At 42.4% G+C, this 27,164-nt stretch overlaps 1 protein-coding gene across 8 annotated transcripts in view; it reads right to left on the bottom strand.

The window, feature by feature from the left end:
- LOC139567059 (lipopolysaccharide-responsive and beige-like anchor protein) overlaps positions 1 to 27,164 on the bottom strand; it is a 351,617-nt gene that overhangs the window by 150,349 nt on the left and 174,104 nt on the right. For 4 of the 8 annotated variants that reach the window (XM_071388496.1, XM_071388499.1, XM_071388498.1 and 1 more), the window contains exons 38-41: positions 11,278 to 11,402; positions 10,845 to 10,862; positions 2,911 to 3,054; positions 330 to 466 (exon numbers count right to left, since the gene is read on the bottom strand). In XM_071388496.1, the coding sequence (XP_071244597.1) occupies positions 330 to 466; positions 2,911 to 3,054; positions 10,845 to 10,862; positions 11,278 to 11,402 (424 nt within the window). Of the gene's footprint in view, positions 1 to 329; positions 467 to 624; positions 741 to 2,910; positions 3,055 to 10,844; positions 10,863 to 11,277; positions 11,403 to 27,164 lie in introns of those variants that run through there. The other 4 variants (XM_071388500.1, XM_071388501.1, XM_071388502.1 and 1 more) reach the window with 3 other exon arrangements.

Here is a 27,164-nt window from a genome sequence, read left to right as displayed (position 1 = left end):
CTATGCAAATACACACAGCATCATAGCCTATACGGTTGTTATAATCTCAATTATAGAGATTATTGAGTTTCGATCTACATTTGGATTATTCAATAAATATTTGACTTGATGATGATCGCAGAAGTCGAGGCTGCTTACAGTCGTCGTGCAATAGCCTAAAAGCTTTTAGTCTACGCATTGTCATGGTTGGAGTTATTTACTAAATTATTTTAAAGGCTTTATAAAGCAATTAGGCTGCAGAAAAGCATGACTTGCTGGGGTCAGGGAAGGACTGGGAGAAAGGCCTGAGCCATTTTGAAAGCTGGTTTTACAGAAAGCCCTTATCTTACCTTTGGATCGATCGTCTTAAAGCTGGTCTCATCTTCATCCACCTCGAAGTAGAGTTCAGACGCGGTGATGGACAGCGTTCCTTTCACCACCACCGCCGGGGCGACCAGCTGAGCGCTAGTGCTCATGTTTACAGGGCCTAGGAGACAGACAGGGCCCAACAACGGCACGGGCCAGAAAGCAAACATTAGCCCGCTTTACAAAAATCACCCCCTTCCCCTCCTCGAGAAAACGAGAGTTTTTTCAAAGGGCAACAGCGTGTAAAAGTAAACATATAAACTCAACAAGGGCACGCACTGACTTTGATGGCTCTTTTTGTCTCCGTGAAAATACCATAACAATATAGAGAAGGCCACATATGCATTTTTAATGAGGGAAAATATTTGCTCTAGGCCAGAGCTGCCAGCCCTCTTCCTGGATATCTACCGTCCTGTGGGTTTTCAGTCCAACCCCAATTTAACACACCTGATTCGACTAATTAGCTGCTCAACAAGACCTTAACTGGCTGAATCAGATATGCTAAATTAAGGTTGGACTGAACCTACAGGACAGTAGATCTCCAGGAAGAGGGTTGGGCAGCCCTGCTCTAGGCGATGGGTCGGTTATATAGGCCTATCTATCAGATGCGAGGTCAGGAAGAAAAATAAATATAATTCTCAATATATGTATAATTGTATCATTTCTAGCTTAAAACTGCATGCAAATGATTTGTGTAACTGCAATTTAAATTAAGAATGCAATTTTACATTTCACAATTATTATTAGCATTATTATTAGACCTAATTTCCTTGCTAGATCGAGTTAGATCTAATATGGCGTGTTGATAAGCATTGAAACCAGAATCACCATGATCTGAACAGTTCCTCTTTAGACTACAGGGAGGGAGAGGTGGTTTGACCCGCTGAGTAAAATAAAATATCAGCATCTGCGTAACCCAAGACAGACCAGCTTTGTCAAAAAATAGAATCAGCTGTCAATCAGGCCCCATTGATTGCGGGCTGGTGCTACGTCTGTTTAATCTCTCATCAATCTTAATTTATACCAGTATGACAATGAGAAGGCCGCTCGAGGGAGCAACGTGTAAACTCTTGCCGCTCCTGCCCCGCTCTCCACGTGTGCAGAAGCATTGTATTTGCAGATGTGCCGCGCGGCAGAAAGGGGCTTCAGAGCCCGGCTTGATTTCCCCAAAGCACCCACGTCTTTCAGAAACGGATGGCTATGGAATAAACAGATATGTTCATTTGTTGCCGTCTCCCCCTCCCTCCCCCGTAGCCCTCCGAGCATTGTGAGCATTAGCATGTAATCCGGGCGCGAAATAACATTTTTCAATCACTGCCGTGGAGACATTCAATTACACCTGGTGTTGTTCAGACAGACAGCTGCCTGTACTGGGACGCTGCCTCCTGTCTGTCTGTCTAGTCAGAGAAGTAGGAGACCCACATGACAATTTCCACTTCATTTCAGAATCCATGTCACTTTACTATGCATGGAATCTCCCCTTAACCCTATTGTCATCGTGGGCGTTGTGTTTTCATATAATTGCGCTCTGAGCGCATTTATATTAGTCTACAGTGGGTGAACAAGTTATAGTGGAAAGCCATGATGTGGGGAAATTGAGGATTATATAGGATGCAATCCGATTAATAACTTAACTAACAGGCCTGTAGGAGTTCCAGGTATAGGGAGCCACATTTACATCAATATGGGTGTCTGATAATGGATTTAAAGTGGATAAGAAATTGGACAGCAACGTCATTTGATGTGTTTGAGTCTTGTTAACGGCAAGGCCTACAGTCGATTTGATCTCAGCATATACCATTTATTCGACATGGATTCATATAGGAAAACTGCACATTTAGAGCAATCATAAACAACTAAAGACACAGAACATGTTTAAGGGCCATAGTGCTATTCTAAAATGTGAAAATAATACCGGTTAGCTAAAAGCCGTGCACATATACGCTATGCCCAATCATAAAATAGGCCCACATGGGATGTATGTGTCAAAATATCGCACTTATCATGAGTACATATTTGCGATTTTCATTTAACATAAAGGAAGTCAGACGTAGGCTCCAAAATAGAAATTAACCTCGAGGCCAAAACATTTAGACAAAATGCACAGTTCACTTCTTCAATTATAGGCCTATTCTCAACCTCTCAATGATAAAAAATAAAAAACTATGAATCATATTACACAAGCGTGTTGGTACTTTTGTACTATCATTTCATTACAAACAAAAATGCGCTTTGCTTTGAGATATGTGAACTTGTAAACAAGCGCCAATAGGACATGTTTGTGTGTGTTATTATCCTCTCCTCCCCCAAAGCCAGAGCATCATGAGACTCCATGGGTAATGGGAGGCGCTGGGGAGGTTATCCCCCCCTTATTAACCGTTCGGGAGCCCCGTTAGCCCCGTTATCCCCGTTAGCCTCAAAGTACCCGTAGCAGCACCCGCACGCGTTAGCAATGGAGACGCTTTAATTAAAGGCGGGAGGGGGAGAATTCAACTAACGTGCGTTCCCAGCCCCCTCTAGATGATGCGCGCTGGGACATGGAAACGGATGAGCAGCATGCGGTACCTGTTAGGTTCTCCAATTCCTTCTCCTCCAAGGATGATAGAGTGTCATCGTCACCATCCAACAATATCTCACTCTCAGAGTTCTGATTTCCCATCGCGTGACTTCTGATGGACTGTTTGCCTTTGAGGATATCTTCCTCCGGAGCTGAAAGAAGAAAAGCATTTTAAACCGCCATCCAAACGTAATTGTGTTTTTACCAAGTTACTTTTCTGTACAGAGGTTAGTATCCTAACAAGAAACGTTTGAAATATATAGACAGAAAATACGCTGCTATTCTGGGCTATGTTTAATGATAGTTTACTATATCACAGAATGACAGATGTAATATTAAAAAGATCACTGAAAATGCATGGCTATATAACCTATTCATATTGTAGCATATTTAATTGATCAATAATTCGTACTACGAAAGTAAAGTGAATATTCAAATGTCAATATAAATATTTATTGAGTTGAGTTGTCTATTTTGCCAGAAATGTCTTTAATTATTTAGGCTAAGTCTTGACGTTTTGCATTGCATTCCAGAAAGGATTCGAAATTAAATTGGTCATACGTATTTTAAGATTTGACAAAATAGCATGAATAAGTCTGATAAAAATTAAATAATGCTATAATTATGATAAAGGAATAGTTTATAACTCAAGTGCACATTCAGATGCAACATGGATCTAATGCTAATATGATTCTTAGTACAATGAAAACTCCATGCGAAAAATAACATCAACATAAAGATGCTCAAGCTGATGGAAACATCAAAACTAGGTTATAAAACCATGATAGAAAACTGGCAACAATTTTAAGTAGAACTTCATGCAATTTTCATATGTTATTGTAAAATTTGTCAAGTTATCATAGAGCCATAAACCCAGTTGGAACACTAGCAATGACTCTTGCGAGCCTTCGGGGTTATTGTGAACATGAACGGTTACGTTAACAAATCGGACTCTCATCTTATAAAGCTATTTTCCAATGGCGTTGTGCCAACGCAGGCTAGCTATACCCACATGGCAGCGGGAGTGAGGTTACAACGTCAAAGCGCGACATTGTATCGACTTGTCTTCACTGTATTACCTGAATGGCACTAATCTAATAGTCCAAATCCAACTTTTTTATTTAATTGATACCCAGGCAATAACGTGTATTTCAGTATTTCTAATGCAGATATACAACATTGTATGTAAAGTATAAAATGTACTGATAAGAAAATATACAATTCACTGTTAAAAACCCAATTTGCCCTTACAAGTCATCAAAACAAAAAATGATTCTGGTCAAACCCAATATCCAGAAACATGAGCCAAAGATATTACAACAAAGCAAAAGAGCCTCCAAAGCTTACTGCCTTTCCTTTTTTATTTAAACTTAACATGACTTGAGGTTCCAAAAGGATTTAAGAGAAACAGTAATCTGCAAACATTTACAGAACCTTCATCATGCAGGCCCTTGGTGTGTGTGTGTGTGAGAGAGAATGTGTGTGTGAATGACAGAAAAAGAGAGAGAGAGAGAGAGAGAGAGAGAGAGTGTGTGTGTGTGTTACACTCAACATGGTTTCTTTGCACTCCACTCCAAAACCACTGGACAGTGACCCAGTGGCCCCTCCAATCTCTCTGAGCAGCATCACCTGACGGGGTTAGACCCTAAGATAATTAGCATTTTCTCAACATCACAAACTATAATATATGGACTCCAAAACTGCTGAGAGAGAGCAGAGAGAGAGAGAGAGAGACGAGAGAGAGCAGAGAGAGAGCAGAGAGAGAGCAGAGAGAGAGCAGAGAGAGAGCAGAGAGAGAGCAGAGAGAGACCCGAGAGAGAGCAGAGAGAGACCCGAGAGAGACCCGAGAGAGAGCAGAGAGAGAGAGAGACCCGAGAGAGAGCCGAGAGAGAGGCGAGAGAGAGAGAGCAAAGAGAGCAGAGAGAGAGAGCAGAGAGAGAAAGAGAGAGCAGAGAGAGAAAGAGAGAACAGAGAGAGAAAGAGAGCAGAGCTGAGAGAGAAAGAGAGAGAGCTGAGAGAGAAAGAGAGAGCTGAGAGAGAAAGAGAGAGCTGAGAGAGAAAGAGTGAGAGAGAGCAGAGTGAGAGACAGGGAGCTGAGAGAGAGCGAGTCTAAGAGAGCTGAGAAATCTCATGTCATGGAAAATATGCAGCTCAATGATATTTAGACTGGTCTTCCTGTAATTAAGTCTCCCCGGAGGATTCTTTAGTTAGCGGCACTGAAATTACTACCAGCTCTCTAATACATACCACATGCTACAATAATATAGTATATTCACACCGTCCAAGGGAACTGACTGGACAGACCGATGGGCCGGGACGACTTTCTCTCACTGACAGGAGTGAGATGAAAAAGGCAGACATGTGTATTTGAACTTCTGTACATTCCGCCATAAACATGCTCACTAAGTCTCACCCTGGGAAGACCACAATACTCAACACACTAGCATATGGATGTGGAAGGGTCTTGGGTTGTGTTACAACTAAGAAGAAAACACTACTGTGACTACTACTGCTACTATATCAACTTACTAGTTTGCCAATAAATGTTACTAATAGGCTGTGAATTATTTACTTGTTAGTTGTGAATAGTATTATCAGAATTGGTCATGTTAGATTGTCTATTGTGTGCAAATAAAATTCCACAAACATTGTGCTGCTTTCGAAACTACTTTGTAAATAAATATAAAACAGCCAGGAGAAGTTAAGAAAATAAAAACTCAATTATTAGATTGTACTTCTGATACATGTATCCCAATATTACATAATGACATAAAATAAAATATAGTATTCTTGAAAACATAATTGATATGATGTATATTTTTGATATATGACATATGTACAGAGAAGTGTTCTGAATGCATGTGTGTGTTTATGATCAAATGTGGGAGTGTGTATCAAACAATTAAAATCCATTTAACGCCATTTCAACGTAAAAGTGAAGCAACCCAAGCACAGTCAAAACTAAACGGCAGTGAAAAGTCTAAACATTTCATTTAAAAAAAACGGATATTGTGTTATGTCTTAGCAAAATATTCAAAGACTAAAACATTTAACATGTCCTTCACCTGAAGCAATGTCTCTGTCAACTGTTGTCTACGTTACTTAGAATTATAAACTGGGTGGTTCGAGCCCTGAATGCTGATTGGCTGAAAGCCGTGGTATATCAGAACGTATACAACAGGTATGACAAAACATTTATTTTTACTGTTCTAATTACGTTGGTAACCAGTTTATAATAGCAGTAAGGCGCCTCAGGGGTTTGTGATATATGGCCAATATACCACGGCTAAGGGCTGTATCCAGGCAGTCCGCGTTGCGTTGTGCTTAAGAACAGCTGTTAGCCGTGGTATATTGGCCATATACCACACCCCCTCAGGCCTTAATGCTTAAATATGAAGTCTCAGTGAGTGTGAATGTCTGGCGTTTTGTGGATGTATTATAAATCCTTGACAAATAATTCTGAATAAAACACATACACATTTTACAACATATAACAAGTGACAACACAAGCGTTTCTGAAATAAGCCGGTATGCCACATAAACAAAATACCCATCAGGTCATGTCACCCAAACCATTCATTGAGATGGAACAGGGGGCACAAACGTGAATAAAACATGTTTCCATTACACTTTCAGGCCCCATTGTTTCTCTATCCAGAGGTTCAAAATTCAAATGCTACGTTCACGCTATATTAAAGACATGCTACGTTCACGCTATAGTAAAGACATGCTACGTTCACGCTATATTAAAGACATGCTACATTCACGCTATACTAAAGACATGCTACGTTCACGCTATATTAAAGACATGCTACGTTCACGCTATAGTAAAGACATGCTACGTTCACGCTATAGTAAAGACATGCTACGTTCACGCTATATTAAACGCTATATTAAAGACATGCTACGTTCACGCTATATTAAAGACATGCTACGTTCACGCTATATTAAAGACATGCTACGTTCACGCTATATTAAAGACATGCTACGTTCACGCTATATTAAAGACATGCTACGTTCACGCTATATTAAAGACATGCTACGTTCACGCTATATTAAAGACATGCTACGTTCACGCTATATTAAAGACATGCTACGTTCACGCTATAGTAAAGACATGCTACGTTCACGCTATATTAAAGACATGCTACGTTCACGCTATAGTAAAGACATGCTACGTTCACGCTATAGTAAAGACATGCTACGTTCACGCTATATTAAAGACATGCTACGTTCACGCTATAGTAAAGACATGCTACGTTCACGCTATAGTAAAGACATGCTACGTTCACGCTATACTAAAGACATGCTACGTTCACGCTATATTAAAGACATGCTACGTTCACGCTATACTAAAGATATGCTACGTTCACGCTATATTAAAGACATGCTACGTTCACGCTATATTAAAGACATGCTACGTTCACGCTATATTAAAGACATGCTACGTTCACGCTATATTAAAGACATGCTACGTTCACGCTATACTAAAGACATGCTACGTTGAGGCCCTATTGCCAGAGGTTCAAAATGCTAATTCATATGCTTACATTACTGAAGCTCAAGGCATGCTTGGTCAAGAGCAATTAAATTGTCAGAATTAACAAATGTGTTTTTAACGAGACCATGCCAGGAGCTGGAGTCATGAGGCGAGTATTGATCTGCTGAACAGAGACATTAGTCTTCAAGTATTTACTCTGCCAGCCACCTCTCCTCCAGCCTCCCTCCACAGCCCTCCCTTCACCCAGGGCAGGACCAAATCAATCCCCAGAAAGAATGTATCTTTCCAGCCATAAATACATAACTAGCCCCCTCACCGACCCAACCAGCCTGACCGCCACGCGTCTGCAGGCCGGCTGGGGCTCTCAGAGTGGAAATGGTCCTCAAGGTTCTTGGCTGAGTATGAATGATCACAGTTGTATAGAATCTAAGGATTGTCCATGGCCTAAATACAGGAATGTTTTCCTCCTACATAGCTTACATAAAAAAGATGCCATTTAGGAAAGGGTTTACTTATACTTTGTAAAATGCAGAAGTTGTGATGAGTAAGGTATTGGTAACAAACAATGCACTTTTTTTGCTAAATAAATTGACCGGAATACAATACTTTTTAAAATCCCAATTTTTATTTTATTTTTTTATTCTCTTACCGGTTAAATATGACTAATTTCTATTCTTGAGTGTGTTTTCATGACTTGAAAAGTGTTGCCATCACTCTAGTAGCTGGAAACAAATGTTAAAGGCAGATGTGCTCATGCACTAAATGTTTTCATTGGGGAAAGAGGAGGGTTCTCTCTCTATTTTCCCTGTTTCATGGGACCAGAATAATTACAGCCAGATATGACCTCTGTTCCCTGTTTGAAAACTCACGACTGCACTCTCTAGCCTTGCGCTCCACTTCCGTTACAAATGTCGGGTCGATGAAAACAACAAGAAAGGTTACATCAGAAAATGGACGCCGCAGTCAGGCCTCAAGTCAAAGAGATATTTGAATGATATGTTCTTTCCCCAAATGCAGCAGGGTAGCGTGTGTGTGTGTGTGTGCATACGCAACTAACAGGACAATACTCTGTAGAGCTCTTACCAAGACTGGCTGGTGGCTATTTTTACTACAGTAGTGACTTTTAAAACAAAACACACCCTATATGGCAGAATATGTCCTCCATATGTTGATGAATATATCCATAGCATGTTTTATATTGACTTATTGATGATGCCCCCTACTAGAGCAGTAAGTCAGAGTGATGGAGAGGGGAGAACAATTACAAGTCACCAACTGACGCTTCAACGATCATATGCCTTCATAATCAGTTCTTCATTGCACTAAAATTGTAAGATGGTCGCCTTGTGTCTAGCACCTACTCAACATTCATTGTTGAGGGAGAGCATGTCAGCAAGCATCACTGTTTAAACCTGCTGTATCCTGTGTTCGTGACCAAATAAACTCTGATGATTTGAAATGATCTAACATAAAGGGATGAAGGGAAAGAGAAAAAAGTAAAAAGAGAATTAGGGAGACACACAAAGAGAAAAGAGAGAAAGATAGAGAAGAGAAAAACCTAGAGAGCGAGCGAGCGAGAGAAAGAGAGCGAGAGTGAGAAAGAGCGAGAAAGTAACAGAGAGAGAAAGAGAGTAACAGAGAGAAGGACCACTGGTCCTCAGGTCCCTCCACCCTCATCTCCACACCACAGACATTACACCCGTCCCTGGTCCCCGCCGGGCCCACGAGGATGCTGGGATTGCCAGACGCTTATTGCTTTTAGATCACATTCTTATTGACTTCTGTCACGGCGGCCGTTTGTCAAGAGGACTGATGTCACCTTTTGGGGGGGGGGGGGGGTACTACCTCCATCCCTGTGACATATTGGAGACATTTTCGGGCCAGAAACAGGCCGTTATTGTGGAGTGCAATAGGTTAAGCCGGTAAAAACCAACAGGCCTAGACAGGCACGGCCCTGATCGCTAACCCTGGTGTGACTGGGAATACGGTCCTTAGTGTCTTAGCAGAAACTAGGGATTAGGCTCTACTCTGGGGACTCCTACTTGGCCAATGAATGTGGTAGATGACTAAAACCTTTCTTCACACTGTGCCAACCAGAACCGTACTGTGCTGGCTCGGACATTTCCTTTTCACGTTGTATATTCCAGCATGGTTGCAGCAACCATGCCAGCCCAGCACAGCTTGGCTTAGTGGTGTGAAAATAGTAGTATACGTCGCTCCCTAGCTATTATCCAAGATATGCAGGATAACGTTTTAGCAGAAACTAGGGATTAGGGCCTACTCTGGGGAAAACGTCACTCCTACTCTAACGCTAGAGAACATGTGTCCTACGGCAAATGTGGTTAATGGCTTCTACGTTTCCTCCAACCTAGTTATCGCTAAGAATGAGACGGTGACTATTGAACTGTTGGTTTACTATGGTTTAGTTGTCCTCATTGGAAGTTCAACAGAAATCGGGGTTTAACACTTTCCATAAACGCCTTAAAAACAGAATCTGCACCTGTTGTTTTTAAAGCAAGTACAGGGAAACGAAAGGATCAATTGAAACCCAATTCCAGTGCTGGTGGTAAAAGGTAATCAATACTGTTGGTTTTATCGATACCTCTGTCTTCTAGGTAATACAATGGTATTGATGTCACCGTTTCCTTTTAAACAGAACACGATCCTTGACTTGCTTTTACCACATGGTACGGTTGAGATATTGGTCAAGAGCAACCAAGCTAGTTTTGGTTTCTCTCTGCAACACACACAAACAAGACGTACTGTGTATTTAATAGTCCTGATAATTCCAAAATGATTAATTACACCTAAACTAATTAGCCCTCATATAATATTCACCTTCAAAGAAATACCTAATTATGCCTGTGAAAGATAATGTATCTGTGTTTGGTGACCATTAGCCAATTAAGATTTGACATCATAAAGAGGCAGGTTTGTTAATGGGCATCAACACCGTTGGTCCTCCTCACTTGGCTCTCTTAATGAACATATTGAAATCTCTGAGCTGATCAAACTGAATGCATGTGATTCTGGCACTGTAGCTTCAGTGTTCTTTTATTAATCAAATCAAGTACAAGTCATCCCCTGAGATGGTGGGAAGGTTGTGCATGATGCCATGACTGGGAATTTAAAGCAGGGAAAGTAACATGGAACAAAGGTAGTTGAGGTGGGATACCGACTGGGATTCAAGTGATTTATATTCATATCATTGTACAGCTACAATACTTACCTACCTAGCCTAAATCAACATTCCCCCTTTTAATTAGTGAGCCCATATTATTTAATTACTGCTATACTAAAAATGAAGATGGAAAGAACGGAAGATCCCAACTGCTGCTTTCTATCAACAAGTCAAATGATAATGCATCATGGGAAAATGGGGAGAAGACCAACCAAAGGGCTTGGTGCTTAGGAGTCAGGGAGGCTTGACATATTACTTACCATTAATGCCAGGCACCACTGTCATGCAAGAGCAAAGAAAAAGAAACAAACACATTTCACATTGCTACCACTGAAGGTTCATGCCAACTCAGACATTAAATAACTGAAAGGGGAGAAATTCTAAGTAAAAGTTTTGGGATCCAGGAAGGGACAGGATGTGAGTGTGTGAGGGCCTATTGGAACACTGCGTACTAACATAGCTAACACTAATGGGGAGGAAAGTTAAACAGTTAACAGTGTAAACTATTTAATTCAAATTAGGGTGTGCTTTTTCTTATTGTTTTTTTACTGTTTCTTGTGGTACAATAAAACACTTATGGCAACTGTAGTGCTAATTTTTATTGCCGTGGACCTGCTGCCACAGGCAGGCACAGACACTCACGGAGGGTGTGAGCAAAGGACGCTGGGTATTGAGCGAGGAGGGCTGACTGACCGTGTTCGGCTACAGCTTTGAGCGTGGCCTTCGAGTGAGTGGATCCGAAGGGGTTCCTGACGAAGCGCCGGCGCCGCCTCAAGTCGTCCTCCCAGTAGTCGAGGCGCCAGAACTCCCGAGGACGGCTGCAGGGGAACAGAGGTAGCACATGTGTTAGCAATTACAGAACAGCGTGGTGGTTGTCTATAGCCCCAGTCACAGTGCAGAGTAGCGAGGCCAGCAGCAGCATAAAGACGGCCTTGTTTTGCTATGCTGGGTGTCTTTTTTCCCCCATCACACAACAAAAAGAACACAGTAGATAGACTACCTAAAACCCTGACCTTGAAAATAACTATATTTTCTCTCTCGTGAAATGAGCACTAAATACATTATGGTGGAATGAGCAGCTGACAGAGTGATCAGTTTCCCCACACTCCGATGTGCTCCCATTCCAGGCTCATTCGGGACCCAGCAGGGCACCTCGGCTCTAGCCTCTCTACCCGGGTAGCAGGCGAGTGCCCGGGCTGGTCCCAAAACGCCATTACAAAAATAGGGAAGCGGGAGAGGGGGATGGCATTACCAATATTAATCAATGTCCACAGGCCTCTGTCATCTTTCTTCCCAATTTGCACCTCCTCCTTTACCCAGGCCTGGTCAGTAGTAAATCATTCAGACTAAAGTTATGTCCCAAATAGCACCCTATTCCCTATGGGCCCTGGTCAAAAGTAGTGCACTAAATAGGGAATAGGGTGCCATTTTGGACACATATCCAATCTCAGGGACTTGGAAAGTGTTAACTTTTAATGAAGAGTCACAACCACCACACAGTTGTTGTGTACATATAGGCAATAAAATATTAAAACTCAAAAAGGGATTTAATTTAAATTATATTTAAAAAATATTCATTACTTTTCTTTAGGCACATCACACACAGCATAAGGAGGCAATACATTTCTTCCCAACATTAGTGAGGTGTTTTTTTCCCACCCCTATTGAAAAAAGCTTGCCTAATCTAAATAACTAATTTACTGCTCGAGAAGAAATAGCTGGTAATTTGTCAAACTAAATTACGCCAAATGTGTTCCATATTGCGCGTATTATGAGGGAATGTTTTCGGCATTTAGAAATGAAAACACAAGGGAAAAACACAACATAATCTCTCTAGCTCAGTAGGGGGGAACGGAGGCCAGACACTTCCCTTTCTCACCTATGAGCTGGGTTCACATATTACATTTACTATTAAAGCACTGAGAAAAACAACTGGTCTAAGACATGTGCATGCGTGTATTTGGGTTATTCTTAAGGTTGCATTAGGGTTGGTGTGGCTTCAGCCTCTAAACAGCTCAGTGTATTGATTTATAGAAGCATGGTGAGATAGAAATCTGGAAACGCACGGCGCTGCGTCAGAAGGGTGAAGAAGTATTCGTGCGCAACAATTTTGAGTCTCATGGGTCTGAATACTTATGTAAATAAGGTATCTGTTTTTTTGTAGTAGTAAATTTGCAAAAATGTCTAAAAACCTGTTTTTGCTTTGTCATTATGGGTATTGTGTGTAGATTGACGAGGGGTAAAAAACAATTAAATCAACTTTAGAATAAGGCTGTAACGCGTGTAAAAAGTCAAGGGGTCTGAATAGTTTCTGAATGCGCTGTAAGTCAGTACGTCCACGGTGCTACCGGAGAAGTGTTCTAGTATAACAGGGCCTATTCCACCTGGCTATATCAATCAGGACGATAGCACCAGAAGCAGCCTCTAGACAGACAGCTCTTTTATGTCCTGATATTTCACTGGCTGTCTGCATATACAGTACGTTAATCCAACAACGTACAATATCGAAATGAAGGGGGTCGCAGTCTAAATAGCAAGCGAACGTAATCCACATGAGAACGGTGAGGCGAAGAGGCAACGCTGTAGGGAAAAGAGGAAACAATAGCACAACACTGGAACATATAGTCAAACACATTTATAGCTTGAACACCAAATGAGTGTTGACATCAGACCTTGGCGAGGTGGAGTGAGATGTGTGTCAGTGTCAGCGGAGGTACGAGGGAGAACAAGAACCCTCTGTGTGTGTGTGTGTGTGTGTGTGTGTGTGTGTGTGTGTGTGTGTGTGTGTGTGTGTGTGTGTGTGTGTCAGCGGAGGTACGAGGGAGAACAAGAACCCTCTGTGTGTGTGTGTGTGTGTGTGTGTGTGTGTGTGTGTGTGTGTGTGTGTGTGTGTGTGTGTGTGTGTCGAGGGAGAACCAGAACCCTCTGTGTGTGTGTGTGTGTGTGTGTGTGTGTGTGTGTGTGTGTGTGTGTGTGTGTGTGTGTGTGTGTGTGCACATGGTTATGCATTAGGGCTGCGTATTTCCAGGGACCTCACCATACGACATTATCACGATACTTAGGTGCCAATCCGATATGTATTACAATTCTATATTGCAATTTTATTGCGATTTGATGTTCCAAACATATTGCTCACCATATATCTGCTGCAGAGAGACAAGAGAGAGAGCCATGAGAACACGAGTCTTGATCAGTCAGAAAAATAAATGTGCTGAAAACATATTGGCTCCCTATTTTAAAAAGAAGATGGAGAACAAGCTATGAGGGAAAATCCCGGAGTTTTGGAGCAGGTACAGCCAACTAGCGCACAAATAATATTGCAATATTGTCAAAACAATACCATACATCGTCAAAAAATAATATCCGATATGTAACTATTGATTCCCCCCATCACTATTACGCATGTGAATGTACTTGTGTGTTTGTACGTCCATGTGTGTGTGAGCGTGTGTCTGCATGCATGCATGTATACGCGTGTGTGTGTGTGTGTATTGGAGCTAGTTTGTTTGATCTGGTCTTGACTGCTGCTGTAGCTGCTCCAGTCAGGAGCCCGGGGCTCCCCACAAAGCTTCAGGCCAACACCAATGATTACACGGGGCCTCTAAAAGGGGAGGGGCTTTACACAAGAAAATAAATACAATTTCGAGCCAGGTGCTTTAAGACGCTCTATGAAAGCCATTAATTACTTGATGTATCTGAATGAATGAAAAAGAAATCCTTCTCTTTCTTTCCTTCTCTCTCACACTCTCTCTGCATCTTCATATCTCTCTATCGTTCCCTTTCCCCCTCTCTCTCTCTTTTTATATCTCTCTCTCTCTCAGCCTCTGGTCTTTTCTGGAGAGAAATAGAGAAAGAGACTATCTTCAGCTCCCGTGTTTGTGTAAAGCCGAGGCAGTTTATAAGAGACACATGGGGGAATAGCAGACAGCACAACTATTAAATATTTTACAGGCAAACATTCTAAAGCACATAAGAGAAGATGTCAAGGATCTCTCATTAAAAATGTATTTTGCTACTAAGGAGCTTGAAGACGTGATGAGGAAACGGTGGAAGAGAAGAAGGGAAGGAGGAGGGATGGAGTAGTAGGTGGAGAGAACGAGTCTCTCTGGTGTTCAGAGGAAATGAAACAGAAACAGGGCAGAAACTAAAAAGGTCCCACTATATAATAACGCTCCTGTTTGTTGAGGGCTTAGTGTGAACGTGGGTGTGAGGATACACAAGAGCGGAAAAGAGGGAATGCATTTACATTTTTGTCATTTAGGAGATGCTCTTATCCAGAGTGACTTACAGGAGCAAATAGGGTTAAGTGCCTTGCTCAAGGGCACATCAACAGATTTGTCCTCCGAGATGGGTCGGGGATTCGAACCAGCCCCCTTTCGGTTATAGGCCCAACGCTCTTACCCGCTAGGCTACCTACTTCATGAATACATTTGAGACCACAAGTGTGTGTGTTATACCTGTGTGTGTGTGTGTGTTATGTCTGTGTGTGTTATGTCTGTGTGTGTGTGTGTGTGTTATGCCTGTGTGTGTGTGTGGTATGCCTGTGTGTGTATATTATGCCTGTGTGTGTTATACCTGTGTGTGTGTGCTTGTGTTATGCCTGTGCGTGTATGTGTGTGTGCTAGGAGACATTGGAGTGTGTGTGTCTCCATCCAGCAGACAGAATGTGCAGGACCTGATTTCCCTCCTGTCACAAAGGGCCCAGGCCTTGTTGCTGTGTGATAGTCTCCCTACCCTAATTACCACTTCATCATCCTGCCTCACACAGCATTCATCTAGGAAAATGATTATCAAGCCAGTCTCTCACACACACACACACACACACACACACACACACACACACATACACTTCATCCTCTTACAAGGAGGTTTCCTCCACATCCATCAGTGGGAGGACGTATTCGGTAGTGGGGAGTAATTAGTCGCAGTGTTATGGAACGATCTCCACCGCTTGCCGTGTCGTGAGCGGCACCACAACCAGGTTCCTAATGAAGGGTCTTGGATGGGCTTCCGCCCGCCGTCCACCCCAGTACCTTGCCATCTCCGTCGCCAATCAATCCCCCACGGAGAACGCCGCTGTATCACGTCGGGAAAAACGATGTGACACGCGCCGTGCATGTGTACACTGAGAGAGTTTCTACAAAGATGATAAATAATTCAGGGCTCGTCCATCGTGTGACGGGCTGCGCTGGCAGAATAACGGCCGCACCCTTTCTTCAAGATGACAACAATTAAAATGACAAAAGGCCAGCGCCGCGGCCTTTTACACAAACCACTTGTGTAATTAGTAATTACTTTACTCATAAAGGCCTCGCTCATTAGAGCCTACTGGGGAGCGTCTGTTGTCTTAGACGGAGTGTGTGTGTGCCTACGCAAGTGTGTGTGCACATGCAAGTGTGTGTACAGTGCCTTCAGTATTAATACTCTCCTGAAATTTCACATTTTGTTGCGTTACATCCTGAATTCAAAATGGATGAAGAAATTATTATTTGAACCCGTCTACACAGAATACCCCATACTGACTAAATGAAAACATTATTTTTGACATTGAAATACAGAAATATCTCATTTAAATAAGTATTCACACCTCAGTCATTGCATGTTAGAATAACCTTTGGCAGTGATTACAGTCGTGAGTCTTTTTGGGTAAGTCTCTAAGAGCTTTGCACCCCTGGACTGTGCAATATTTGCTCGTTATTATTTTGAAAACTCTTCAAGCTCTGTCAAGTTTGCTGTTGATCATTGCTAGACAACCATTTTCAAATCTTTCCATAGATTTTCAAGCCGATTTAAGTAAAAACTGTAACTAGGCCACTCCGGAACATTCCATGTCGTCTTGGTAAGCAACTCCAGTGTAGATTTGGCCTTGTGTTTTAGGTTATTGTCCTGCTGAAAGGGGAATTGTCTCCCAGTGTGTGTCGGAAAGCAGACTGAACCAGGTTTTCCTCTAGGAGTTGCCTGTGCTTAGCTCTATTTTGTTTCTTTTTATCCTGAAAAACTCCTTCGTCCTTGTCGATGACAAGCATACCCATAACATGATGCAACCATGTTGCTTGAAAATATGAGGAGTGGTACTCAGTGATGTGTTGGATTTGCCCCAAACATAAGGCTTTGTATTCAGGACATAAAGTACATTTCTTTGCCACATTTTTTGCAGTATTACTTTAGTGACTTGTTGCAAACAGGATGCATGTTTTGGAATATTTGTATTCTGTACAGGCTTCCTTTTTACTATGTCATTTAGCTTAGTATTGTGGAGTAACTACAATGTTTTATCCTATCACAGCCAACTTGGTAACTGTTTTAAAGTCACATTTTGGCCTCACGGTGAAAACTCGAAGTGTTTTCTTTCCTCTCCTGCAACTGAGTTAGGAAGGACACCTGTATCTGTGTAGTGACTGGGTGTATTGATACACCATCCAAATGGTCATTAATAACTTCACCATGCTACAGGGGGATATTCAATGTCTGCTTTGTTATTTTTATTTCTACCCATCTACCAATAGGTGTCCTTCTTTGCGAGGCTTTGGAAAACCTCCCTGGTCTTTGTGGTTGAATCTGTGTTTGAAATTCACTGCTCGACTGAGGGACCTTACAGATATTGTATGGGTGGCGTACAGAGATAATGTAGTCATTTTAAAATTATGTTAAACACTATTTAACAGTCCATGTGACATGTTAAACACATTTTTACTCCTGAACTTATTTAGGCTTGCCATAACAATGGGGTTGAATAATTATTGATTCGAGACATTTCATCTTTATTTATTTTTTGTTAGTAAAGAAAAGAAAAAAATAGGAAAATTTGTCAAATATACAGTGGGGAGAACAAGTATTTGATACACTGCCGATTTTGCAGGTTTTCCTACTTACAAAGCATGTAGAGGTCTGTAATTTTTATCATAGGTACACTTCAACTTTGAGAGACGGAATCTAAAACAAAAATCCAGAAAATCACATTGTATGATTTTTAAGTGATTCATTTGCATTTTATTGCATGACATAAGTATTTGATACGTCAGAAAAGCAGAACTTTATATTTGGTACAGAAACCTTTGTTTGCAATTACAGAGATCATACGTTTCCTGTAGTTCTTGACCAGGTTTGCACACACTGCAGCAGGGATTTTGGCCCACTCCTCCATACAGACCTTCTCCAGATCCTTCAGGTTTCGGGGCTGTCGCTGGGCAATACGGACTTTCAGCTCCCTCCAAAGATTTTCTATTGGGTTCAGGTCTGGAGACTGGCTAGGCCACTCCAGGACCTTGAGATGCTTCTTACGGAGCCACTCCTTAGTTGCCCTGGCTGTGTGTTTCAGGTCGTTGTCATTCTGAAAGACCCAGCCACGACCCATCTTCAATGCTCTTACTGAGGGAAGGAGGTTGTTGGCCAAGATCTCGCAATACATGGCCCCATCCATCCTCCCCTCAATACGGTGCAGTCGTCCTGTCCCCTTTGCAGAAAAGCATCCCCAAAGAATGATGTTTCCACCTCCATGCTTCAGGGTTGGGATGGTGTTCTTGGGGTTGTACTCATTCTTCCTTCTTCTTCCTTCTTCTTCCTCCAAACACGGCGAGTGGAGTTTAGACCAAAAAGCTCTATTTTTGTCTCATCAGACCACATGACCTTCTCCCATTCCTCCTCTGGATCATCCAGATGGTCATTGGCAAACTTTAGACGGGCCTGGACATGCACTGGCTTGAGCAGGGGGACCTTGCGTGCGCTGCAGGATTTTAATCCATGACGGCATAGTGTGTTACTAATGGTTTTCTTTGAGACTGTGGTCCCAGCTTTCTTCAGGTCATTGACCAGGTCCTGCCGTGTAGTTCTGGGCTGATCCTTCACCATCCTCATGATCATTGATGCCCCACGAGGTGAGATATTGCATGGAGCCCCAGACCGAGGGTGATTGACCGTCATCTTGAACTTCTTCCATTTTCTAATAATTGCGCCAACAGTTGTTGCCTTCTCACCAAGCTGCTTGCCTATTGTCCTGTAGCCCATCCCAGCCTTGTGCAGGTCTACAATTTTATCCCTGATGTCCTTACACAGCTCTCTGGTCTTGGCCATTGTGGAGAGGTTGGAGTCTGTTTGATTGAGTGTGTGGACAGGTGTCTTTTATACAGGTAACGAGTTCAAACAGGTGCAGTTAATACAGGTAATGAGTGGAGAACAGGAGGGCTTCTTAAAGAAAAACTAACAGGTCTGTGAGAGCCGGAATTCTTACTGGTTGGTAGGTGATCAAATACTTATGTCATGCAATAAAATGCAAATTAATCACTTAAAAATCATACAATGTGATTTTCTGGATTTTTGTTTTAGATTCCGTCTCTCACAGTTGAAGTGTACCTATGATAAAAATTACAGACCTCTACATGTTTTGTAAGTAGGAAAACCTGCAAAATCGGCAGTGTATCAAATACTTGTTCTCCCCACTGTATATAAATATATATATATGTACATGTGTATGTGTGTACACGTATTTACGTGTGTAACTATGTTTGTGTGTGTTAAGGAGCACTTAGCAGAGTGCTGGATCCCTCTAAATGCTGTTTAATGTAGACCACATTGACGACCGATGAGAAAGCGGGCCAATAAGACATTTATGTGAGGTAATAAAATATAATTGTTTTTTCTGTGTGGCAGTAAATGTAAGTTTACCAACATTAGAAGACGATCTCAGCCTCTCTCCTTGTGTGTGTGTCTGTGTTGCTTTCACTAATGAATAAATGGGTGCAAGCAAAAAAAATATCACTATGTGCAATAAATTAAAACACCATAGCATTAACAGACTGTGGAAAGAGGTTTTACACAACCTTTAAAACTTTAAAGCCAACTAAATTGTCTGTTTGCATCAAAACAGAACACGGTCCAATTGGACTTGGCATGGGGAGGGTGACATAATAAACAAATAGTTTAATTGTAGCCAAGTGTTCAGTGATCGGCAGCTCAGTGAGGGCTGGCTTGAAGTCCAGGATTAATGAATCGCTTAGTTGGACAGACAGACGGACTGGAGCTTTGGAAGGAGTGGAAGACGGACAGACGACTACGTTCTCTAACAGTAGCCTGTCCACTAGCCAGGACTTCCTGTGTATCGCCACAGAGGACAACACAGAATAAACAGGGAGTAAACTACAGACAGAGACATCTAGCTAAGAGACTGGGTATCTAAGTATGGCCTAGTACTGAACACAAGTGCATTGCTATGTGTGCCGGGTAGGCCGAAGAAAAGAGGCCTGGAACCATGGGAAATATACCGTTCCTGATGTCCAATTTCTTATTCAGTATGCACTACCCTTGGACTGTTTCTACATGCATTTACTGTAGGCCTGTGTCTTATTTAAAAAAACATCAAATAACATTAGTCCTTCAAATATGTATTTTATGGAGGCCCACCATAGAAGAAATACAATCGTTTATAATATCCACTTATGGTTTTAAATGTTTGTTACCATAGAAACCCAAGGTTCAATGCAGCCGTTTTTATCTCAATACCAAATCATTTCTGGGAAACAATGAAGTACCTTACTGTGATTGTTTTAAATTAAAATGGTCAAAAATAAACAAAAATAGCTTAGCAAAGAGTAATTTATCAAGAAGTTTGCTAGGACTCTCTGGGAGTGGTCTGAGTGGGAAACTGAAAACCCGCTGTTATTGGCAGATTTTCCTGTTATTGGCACAGGAAATCACGTTTTTGACTACAATGGGCCTTTAATAAATGATACATTCATGAACTTGTATTATACTGAATAAGCATGCAGTTATTGACTTATGTTTATAAATGAGACAAAGAAATGACAGTTAATGACTAAAATGCCACTACTCACATATAATGAATACTATTTAAGCACTTAAATCAATCAATACACCATGGCATGCAATTACATTGATTTAAGTTTGACATTCATGTGCACTAACACTTTGTGATTAGTTGATTTATTCCTATTTGATCAAATAATGTACACTCAAAAACAGAGAAAATACATCGACTTTGAAACGCTATCTATGGAAGTACAGAGGACAAAGACATTAACCTCAATTAATTAATTTATGACAAATAAATAAATGGGAATTTAAGGCGTTGTGTATGAGAGCCAATATCGCTTATCTCCCCCTCTCAAACCTCAAACACGGGCAGTTAAAACATGGTAATAGATTCTCTCTGGACGCCACTGAAACTTTGATAGCACTCTTATTTCAATGCCCAAATTGTTCTTTTTCTGACAAGGACAAACGATAGTCATCCATCAAGATCCAATCAGACCCCGCCAAGCAGGAGCAGGATGCGTCGCCCAAGCTCTTCCCAAGCTCTTAAATGCTATTTGCGTTGCCTTTGCAATTTCTTTATTTTGGGGGAACGATATTAAAAACAGTGAAACATCAAGGATTTCCAGGCTAGATCATTTGCACCATCTGAAATGAACTCTGGTGAATAATGTGTGTGAGTGACTGAGTGAGTTACTGAGTGAGTGACTGAGTGAGTGACTGAGTGTGTATTAATATTACTGTGTGGGAAGGGGGGGTCCCTTTTGGCTAGAGATTATGCAAATGATCCTATATGACCTTTATCATTAGAAACAGGACGTAGAGCAGCAACATGTATTTCATACATCACACACAGAGCACTTTGCTGAAGGACAAACAGTCATTTATAACTTCAGACGGGACTCATTCGGGTACAGGAGGAGGTGTGATTTCTCCCTTTGCTTTTTTCCCTCATTAATGCAAAGGGGCCCCATTGGCAGCCCCTCAAATTGCTCAAACGTTGCCTCTATCGCCGAGATCATTTCTTTTGATTTGCATAAACCATGAGTTGATACGAATCTGAGAGGGGATAGGTTGAGGATTTGTCATACATATGACTGTGGCGCCAGAGAACCCCTTCCTCTTTGTCAAATGGTGTCAGCGGTGGGAGCTAGTCACAGCGCCAGCTCCAAATTAAAACGAGTGGGGTCAAACGCCTTGCTATGGAAATGGCCATGATTAAAGCTCGCCTTAAGCCGTAAGTGAGGTTCTACAGTACCCGTGCATTAATGCATGTCCTTCCTAGTCAAATGAGGTGTACTACACAGACCATTTCAATAGCAGTGTATGTTAATTCAGCCTTCCTAATGTTGCTGTAATGTTGTTTATGTGTTTGACAAAAGGTAGCTTCAGGGTCACAGAGGAGGCTATCGCATCCATCTATACTCCTAAACGACTTTCATCATGATGGGATTTCACTCGTTCTTTTTTGTTTATGACAGGATCAGACCATTTCATTTGCTTATTTTGAATCTTAATTTGAATTTCCTGCTACAGTTGATCAATCCCTGATTGGATACGGGAATGGATTAAAAAAAATAAAAATAAAACAGTGATGAATATGCCCAACAGTTTTAATCAAAAACTAGAATCTATATCAAAACAAAAATGTTACGCCAAAACATAAGGATAAGTGTTTTTACAAACGCTACATATAAGTACTAAGCCATTTGACCACATTAACACACCTGAGTAATTAACAGCGAGGACCTTCAAGCTGCAGGTCTTTCAGATCACATGATTAAGTTCACGGCACCTGACAACAATAAGCATGTTGATATCCTTCACACATCTACCACTCCTCCATGTAATTACTACTCTAATTCCTTATGAGCACAGAACAAAAACTAAACAAGAGAAGAGAGAGAGAGAGAGAGCGTAATATAATATAATATTGCCTCTCCATAACATCACTGGGCTCGCTAAGATCAAAGCACTCCCATGGTGTGGCCATGCATGAGGCTGCAGACACAGCGCAACAACACACACACACACACACACACACACACACACACACACACACACACACACACACACACACACACACACACACACAAATGCTCAAAATGAAAAATGGAAATACGGTCCTAATTACCGATGGGCTCAGTATCGCGCACTCCCCAATTAGCAGCAATTAAGCTCAGTGTAAATTCTGCGACAAAGGGTCTGGAAATTACACCCTAATTATATTCTTCCTCCGGGGGAGGTGTGGAGATTTAGAGGAGAGGGCTGGGTGTAAAGAGAGGGGGGAAATATTAACCAAAATGATTGTTTGTTTGTTAGGAAACCACCCTGTGTTTTTTTAACCTGTTGAAATATGTTTCAAAAGAAGTGTATTGTGCTATTTTACAGAGAGAACATATTCTTATGCCACAGACTATATGTACAAATCTATCTAGGATTCACAATAAATCTTCATTACCCACAACAATGTGTCCAAAGTCAAACAAACCATATTAAAACACCAATGTTATCTTCAAAAACACAACACAAATGATATATGCGGTCACCACACTGGTATAGTCTGTGTTTTTCGATAAAGCATCATATTTTTTAGTTTTGACAACATGCACACATCTGTCACTGCTGGTAGGTAATGAATACATCCATATCCACTGGAGCAGAATTGCATAATTCAGCCATTACCGGAGGTATCCTCATAATCAGATGACCTCTACCCTTCAGGGCTGAACTTGAACGTCCTGACAAATCTAAACGGGCACAGAATGGCTCTGAACACAACCACGACCACATAGAAGACTGAGCAAAGGCCCAAGGTCGTCTGGGATTGGGAAATGCTTGGGGGGAGTTCGGGGTCCTCGGGGTCTGTCAATCTTAAAGTTCCCATTTACAACATCAAGTCAAGACAGGATCATTTATAGCTCGACACAAATTTATCAGAAAGGACTGCTGGAGTGAAAGCACATTTTCTAACAAAAAAATGAACATTTCATTAAATTATTATTATTCTTCTTATCAGTGGCGATTTTAGCATGCAAATCTTGGCAACAAAAAAAAGTGGGATGCATGACAGCACTAAACAATACATTAAATGCACATTAATGAGCAAGCTAGGACAGACATAGTCAATATAACTATTTGTTCAGCGACAGAATTCAGAACATGGGCCGTTCTTATAGTGTTCTCCCTGTACACCAAGTCAGAACCGTAGGATAAATAAAGGGGGCATATAAGCAGACAATGAAAGCTCTTACAATATTCAATGATTATGATTTCTCGAAAACAGGCTATAGGCTACATGTGCTCCACCAAGTTAGAACAGCAGGTGAAATTAAGAGGTGAAAATAGACCAAATTATTAGGGTGAGGCACATGGGCTACTAACAGCTTACTACACAACATGCACTTAGTATTAATTTCTTAACTACAGTATACATATCTCCCTGGCGTATTACATAATTTATGCAGCAGCATACAATACATTTTTGGACTCACCTTGTTGTGCTGTGCTCACTTGAACAGGAAGGTGGCCGTCCTTTGTGGGAAAATTTTGTCATCAAACTTTGTCAAAGTCTCTGGATTTATGGTGCTTTCAAGACAACTGGGGACTCGGAGAAGAAGAAAAAACGTTGAATCATGATGACGTCAGTGATCTTCAGGTCGTAGCTCTAGAAAGAGGCCCGAGTTCCCGAATTACAATTCAGAGTTTTTCCAGAGTTCCCAGTTGTTTTGAAAATATTCAGAGTAAACAGTTGTTTTAAGTGCGGCACAAATCATGCTTCATTGACAGCATGGCCAATGTTGAATGTTTATCATTTTAAACTAGGAAAATAGACCCTTAATCGTAGACTTGGGACCTCACAGCCACTCCACTGAATAGCAGGCTAACGTTTGCTTTGCAATGCTTGCAGTTAGCCACTGATTCCTTCCAAACCACTCATTGTTGAATTTGCGATTTCCAACTTGTTGTGTAATGTTAATGCCCAATGGCCGATGAGCACCGATACATTTTATCTATAATTTATCTTCATATGACAAGGATTAAATAGGATTTGCCATTAGATTGTCGACTTGATTCATGATGATGACTGTTAGCTAAGATTTTGAAAGTATGATGTTGACATGATCAGTCAAATCAAAGCTACTGTAGATATGTGATTTGACGTAATTTTATCTGTGGCCAATGACCTTGAGCCTTCTTGGATGGGTCCTTCAATGTAACTATGGCAGCACCCAATAAGCTTGAATTTTCGAGCTCTACCCTTAGATTTAAACTTGGGTCGCCACTGATTATTATAATTTCCCAGTTAATCCATTTCCCAGGGTTTTGAGGCGGACATGGCTGGGTGACAGACACAAGACACAGTGATGTCCCCTACCCTCTCTGTATTCTAATCTAGCGTCGTCCCCTCCTCTCAATGCGTTAGTGTGATGCTGGGCTGTGCATCGTGCCCTCCTCTCAATGCGTTAGTGTGATGCTGGGCTGTGCATCGTGCCCTCCTCTCAATGCGTTAGTGTGATGCTGGGCTGTGCATCGTGCCCTCCTCTCACCGCGTTAGTGTGATGCTGGGCCGTGACAGGCTCATCTAGCACGGCTGTCTGGTGTATTCATGAGGCCCTCCTTCTCTCTCTCCATCACACAGCAATGCCCATTATACAGCACTTATGGTACAATGGCTGCGTGCATGCCGCCTAATCATGTCAAGTGCTGCACTTCATGGGCTTGGAGGAGAGAGAGCGAGAGAGAGAGAGAGAGAGAGAGAGAGAGAGAGAGAGAGAGGAGAGCGTGAGAGGAGAGAGTGCGCGAGTGTGAGAGAGAACCAGAGGGAAGGATGGTGGTGGTGGGGGGGGGTTGAGGCTTAATGGTGCTGGGTGATCACCCTGTGCTTGCCAAGGTAGTGGATAGATACTTTGTCAGTGGACTGGGTTGATATGGTGGAAAACAACCACATGAATACTGCCACTACTCACACATTTTTAAAGAGTGCCACTGCTGGCCTTAATGACTCCCTGATCAAAAATAAAGGTTAAACAAATAATAATAATGAAAGTAGGAGAAAAATTATGTAATAGTTATTTCAAACATTTTAGACTCCCTCGCCATAACCAGCTCTCCTATAGGTGGCGCTGGTCTGGAGCGAGAGGAGGAGAGAAACACGAAGATCAAGTAAATCCAGAGAAAGAATAAAAGCTGAAGGTCCCCGAGTAAAGGATGGATCCCCCTCCTCCATCTCCCTCCCTCCATTCTCCCTCCATTCTCTGTAACATTACGCCAGTATTTCATGTGCCCTTTTCTGCTTTCGCTGCAGAACAAAGCCGCTGGATCCCAAAGATAAAAAGCGGATTTTTTGGTAAATGGTGAAAGTGTCGAAATAAATGACCAGCTGTGGCCTGAGTGTAATTACAGTGGCTGGGAGAGCAGCGATCTATCACGAGACCCAGGAGAGGGGGTGACACACACAGCGCCATGGGGTTAGTCAAAGGAGATAACTAACTAACTACTGGACCCTGAACAATCGATACTCCTCAGATATTGCATCCTGGAAGAAGGGAGAGGGGGAAAAAAAGAACGTAAAAACTTCCCCAATGGCTTTTTATTGAGATATTGATCAGGGCCCTCTAATCAGGACCTTGCTGGGCCAAGGCCATATACTTTCTTAAGGGTATATGGAACGGATAAATCTGGAGAGTTGCCACACTACATAGAGGAGGCTGAGCTCTGAGGCGGTAGACGGTGGGATGTAATAGGTCTTTCTGGAGAGGAAGGGAGGTGGTTCACTGTATAACAGGGATTCATTACAGAGCTGAGGAGGAAGAGGAAGAGGATGAGGAATAAGAGGGAGAGGAGGAGAAAAGAGGATGAGGAATAAGAGGAGGGAGAGGAGGAGGAATAAAAGGGAAATGAGGAGGAGTAAGTGGAGGGAGATGAGGAGGAGTAAGAGTAGGGAGATGAGGAGGAGTAAGAGGAGGGAGATGAGGAGGAGTAAGAGGAGGGAGATGAGGAGGGTAAGAGGAGGCGGAATAAGAGGAGGAGGGAGAGGAGGAGGAATAAGGAGGGAGAGGAGGGGTAAGAGGAGGGATAATAAGAGGAGGAGGGAGAAGAAGGAGGATGGAGAGGGAGGATGAGGAGGGAGAGGAGGATGAGGAGGATGAGGAGGATGGAAGGGAGAGGAGGATGAGAGGGAGAGGAGGATGAGAGGGAGAGGAGGATGAGAGGGAGAGGAGGAAGAGGAGGAACAGGGAGACGAGGAACAGGGAGACGAGGAACAGGGAGACGAGGAACAGGGAGACGAGGAACAGGGAGAGGAGGATGAAGAGGGAGAGGAGGATGAAGAGGGAGAGGAGGATGAAGAGGGAGAGTAATATGGGCAGGGTGAGGAAGATGGACAGGGTGAGGAGGATGGACAGGGTGAGGAGGATGGACAGGGTGAGGAGGATGGACAGGGTGAGGAGGATAGAGAGGAGGCTGAGAGGGAGAGGAGGATGGACAGGAGGATGGACAGGGTGAGGAGGATAGAGAGGAGGAGGATGGACAGGAGGATGGGGATGTGGACAGGAGGATGGAGAGGGAGAGGAGGATGAGAGGGAGAGGAGGATGAGAGGGAGAGGAGGATGAGAGGGAGAGGAGGAAGAGGAGGAACAGGGAGACGAGGAACAGGGAGACGAGGAACAGGGAGACGAGGAACAGGGAGACGAGGAACAGGGAGACGAGGAACAGGGAGACGAGGAACAGGGAGACGAGGAACAGGGAGAGGAGGATGAAGAGGGAGAGGAGGATGAAGAGGGAGAGGAGGATGAAGAGGGAGAGGAGGATGA

The sequence above is a fragment of the Salvelinus alpinus genome, unplaced genomic scaffold (assembly GCF_045679555.1).
Source record: "Salvelinus alpinus unplaced genomic scaffold, SLU_Salpinus.1 scaffold_41, whole genome shotgun sequence".
Taxonomy (NCBI): Eukaryota; Metazoa; Chordata; class Actinopteri; order Salmoniformes; family Salmonidae; genus Salvelinus; species Salvelinus alpinus.
Note: the sequence above shows the minus strand (reverse complement) of the source record. Positions and strands in the feature narration are given on the sequence as shown.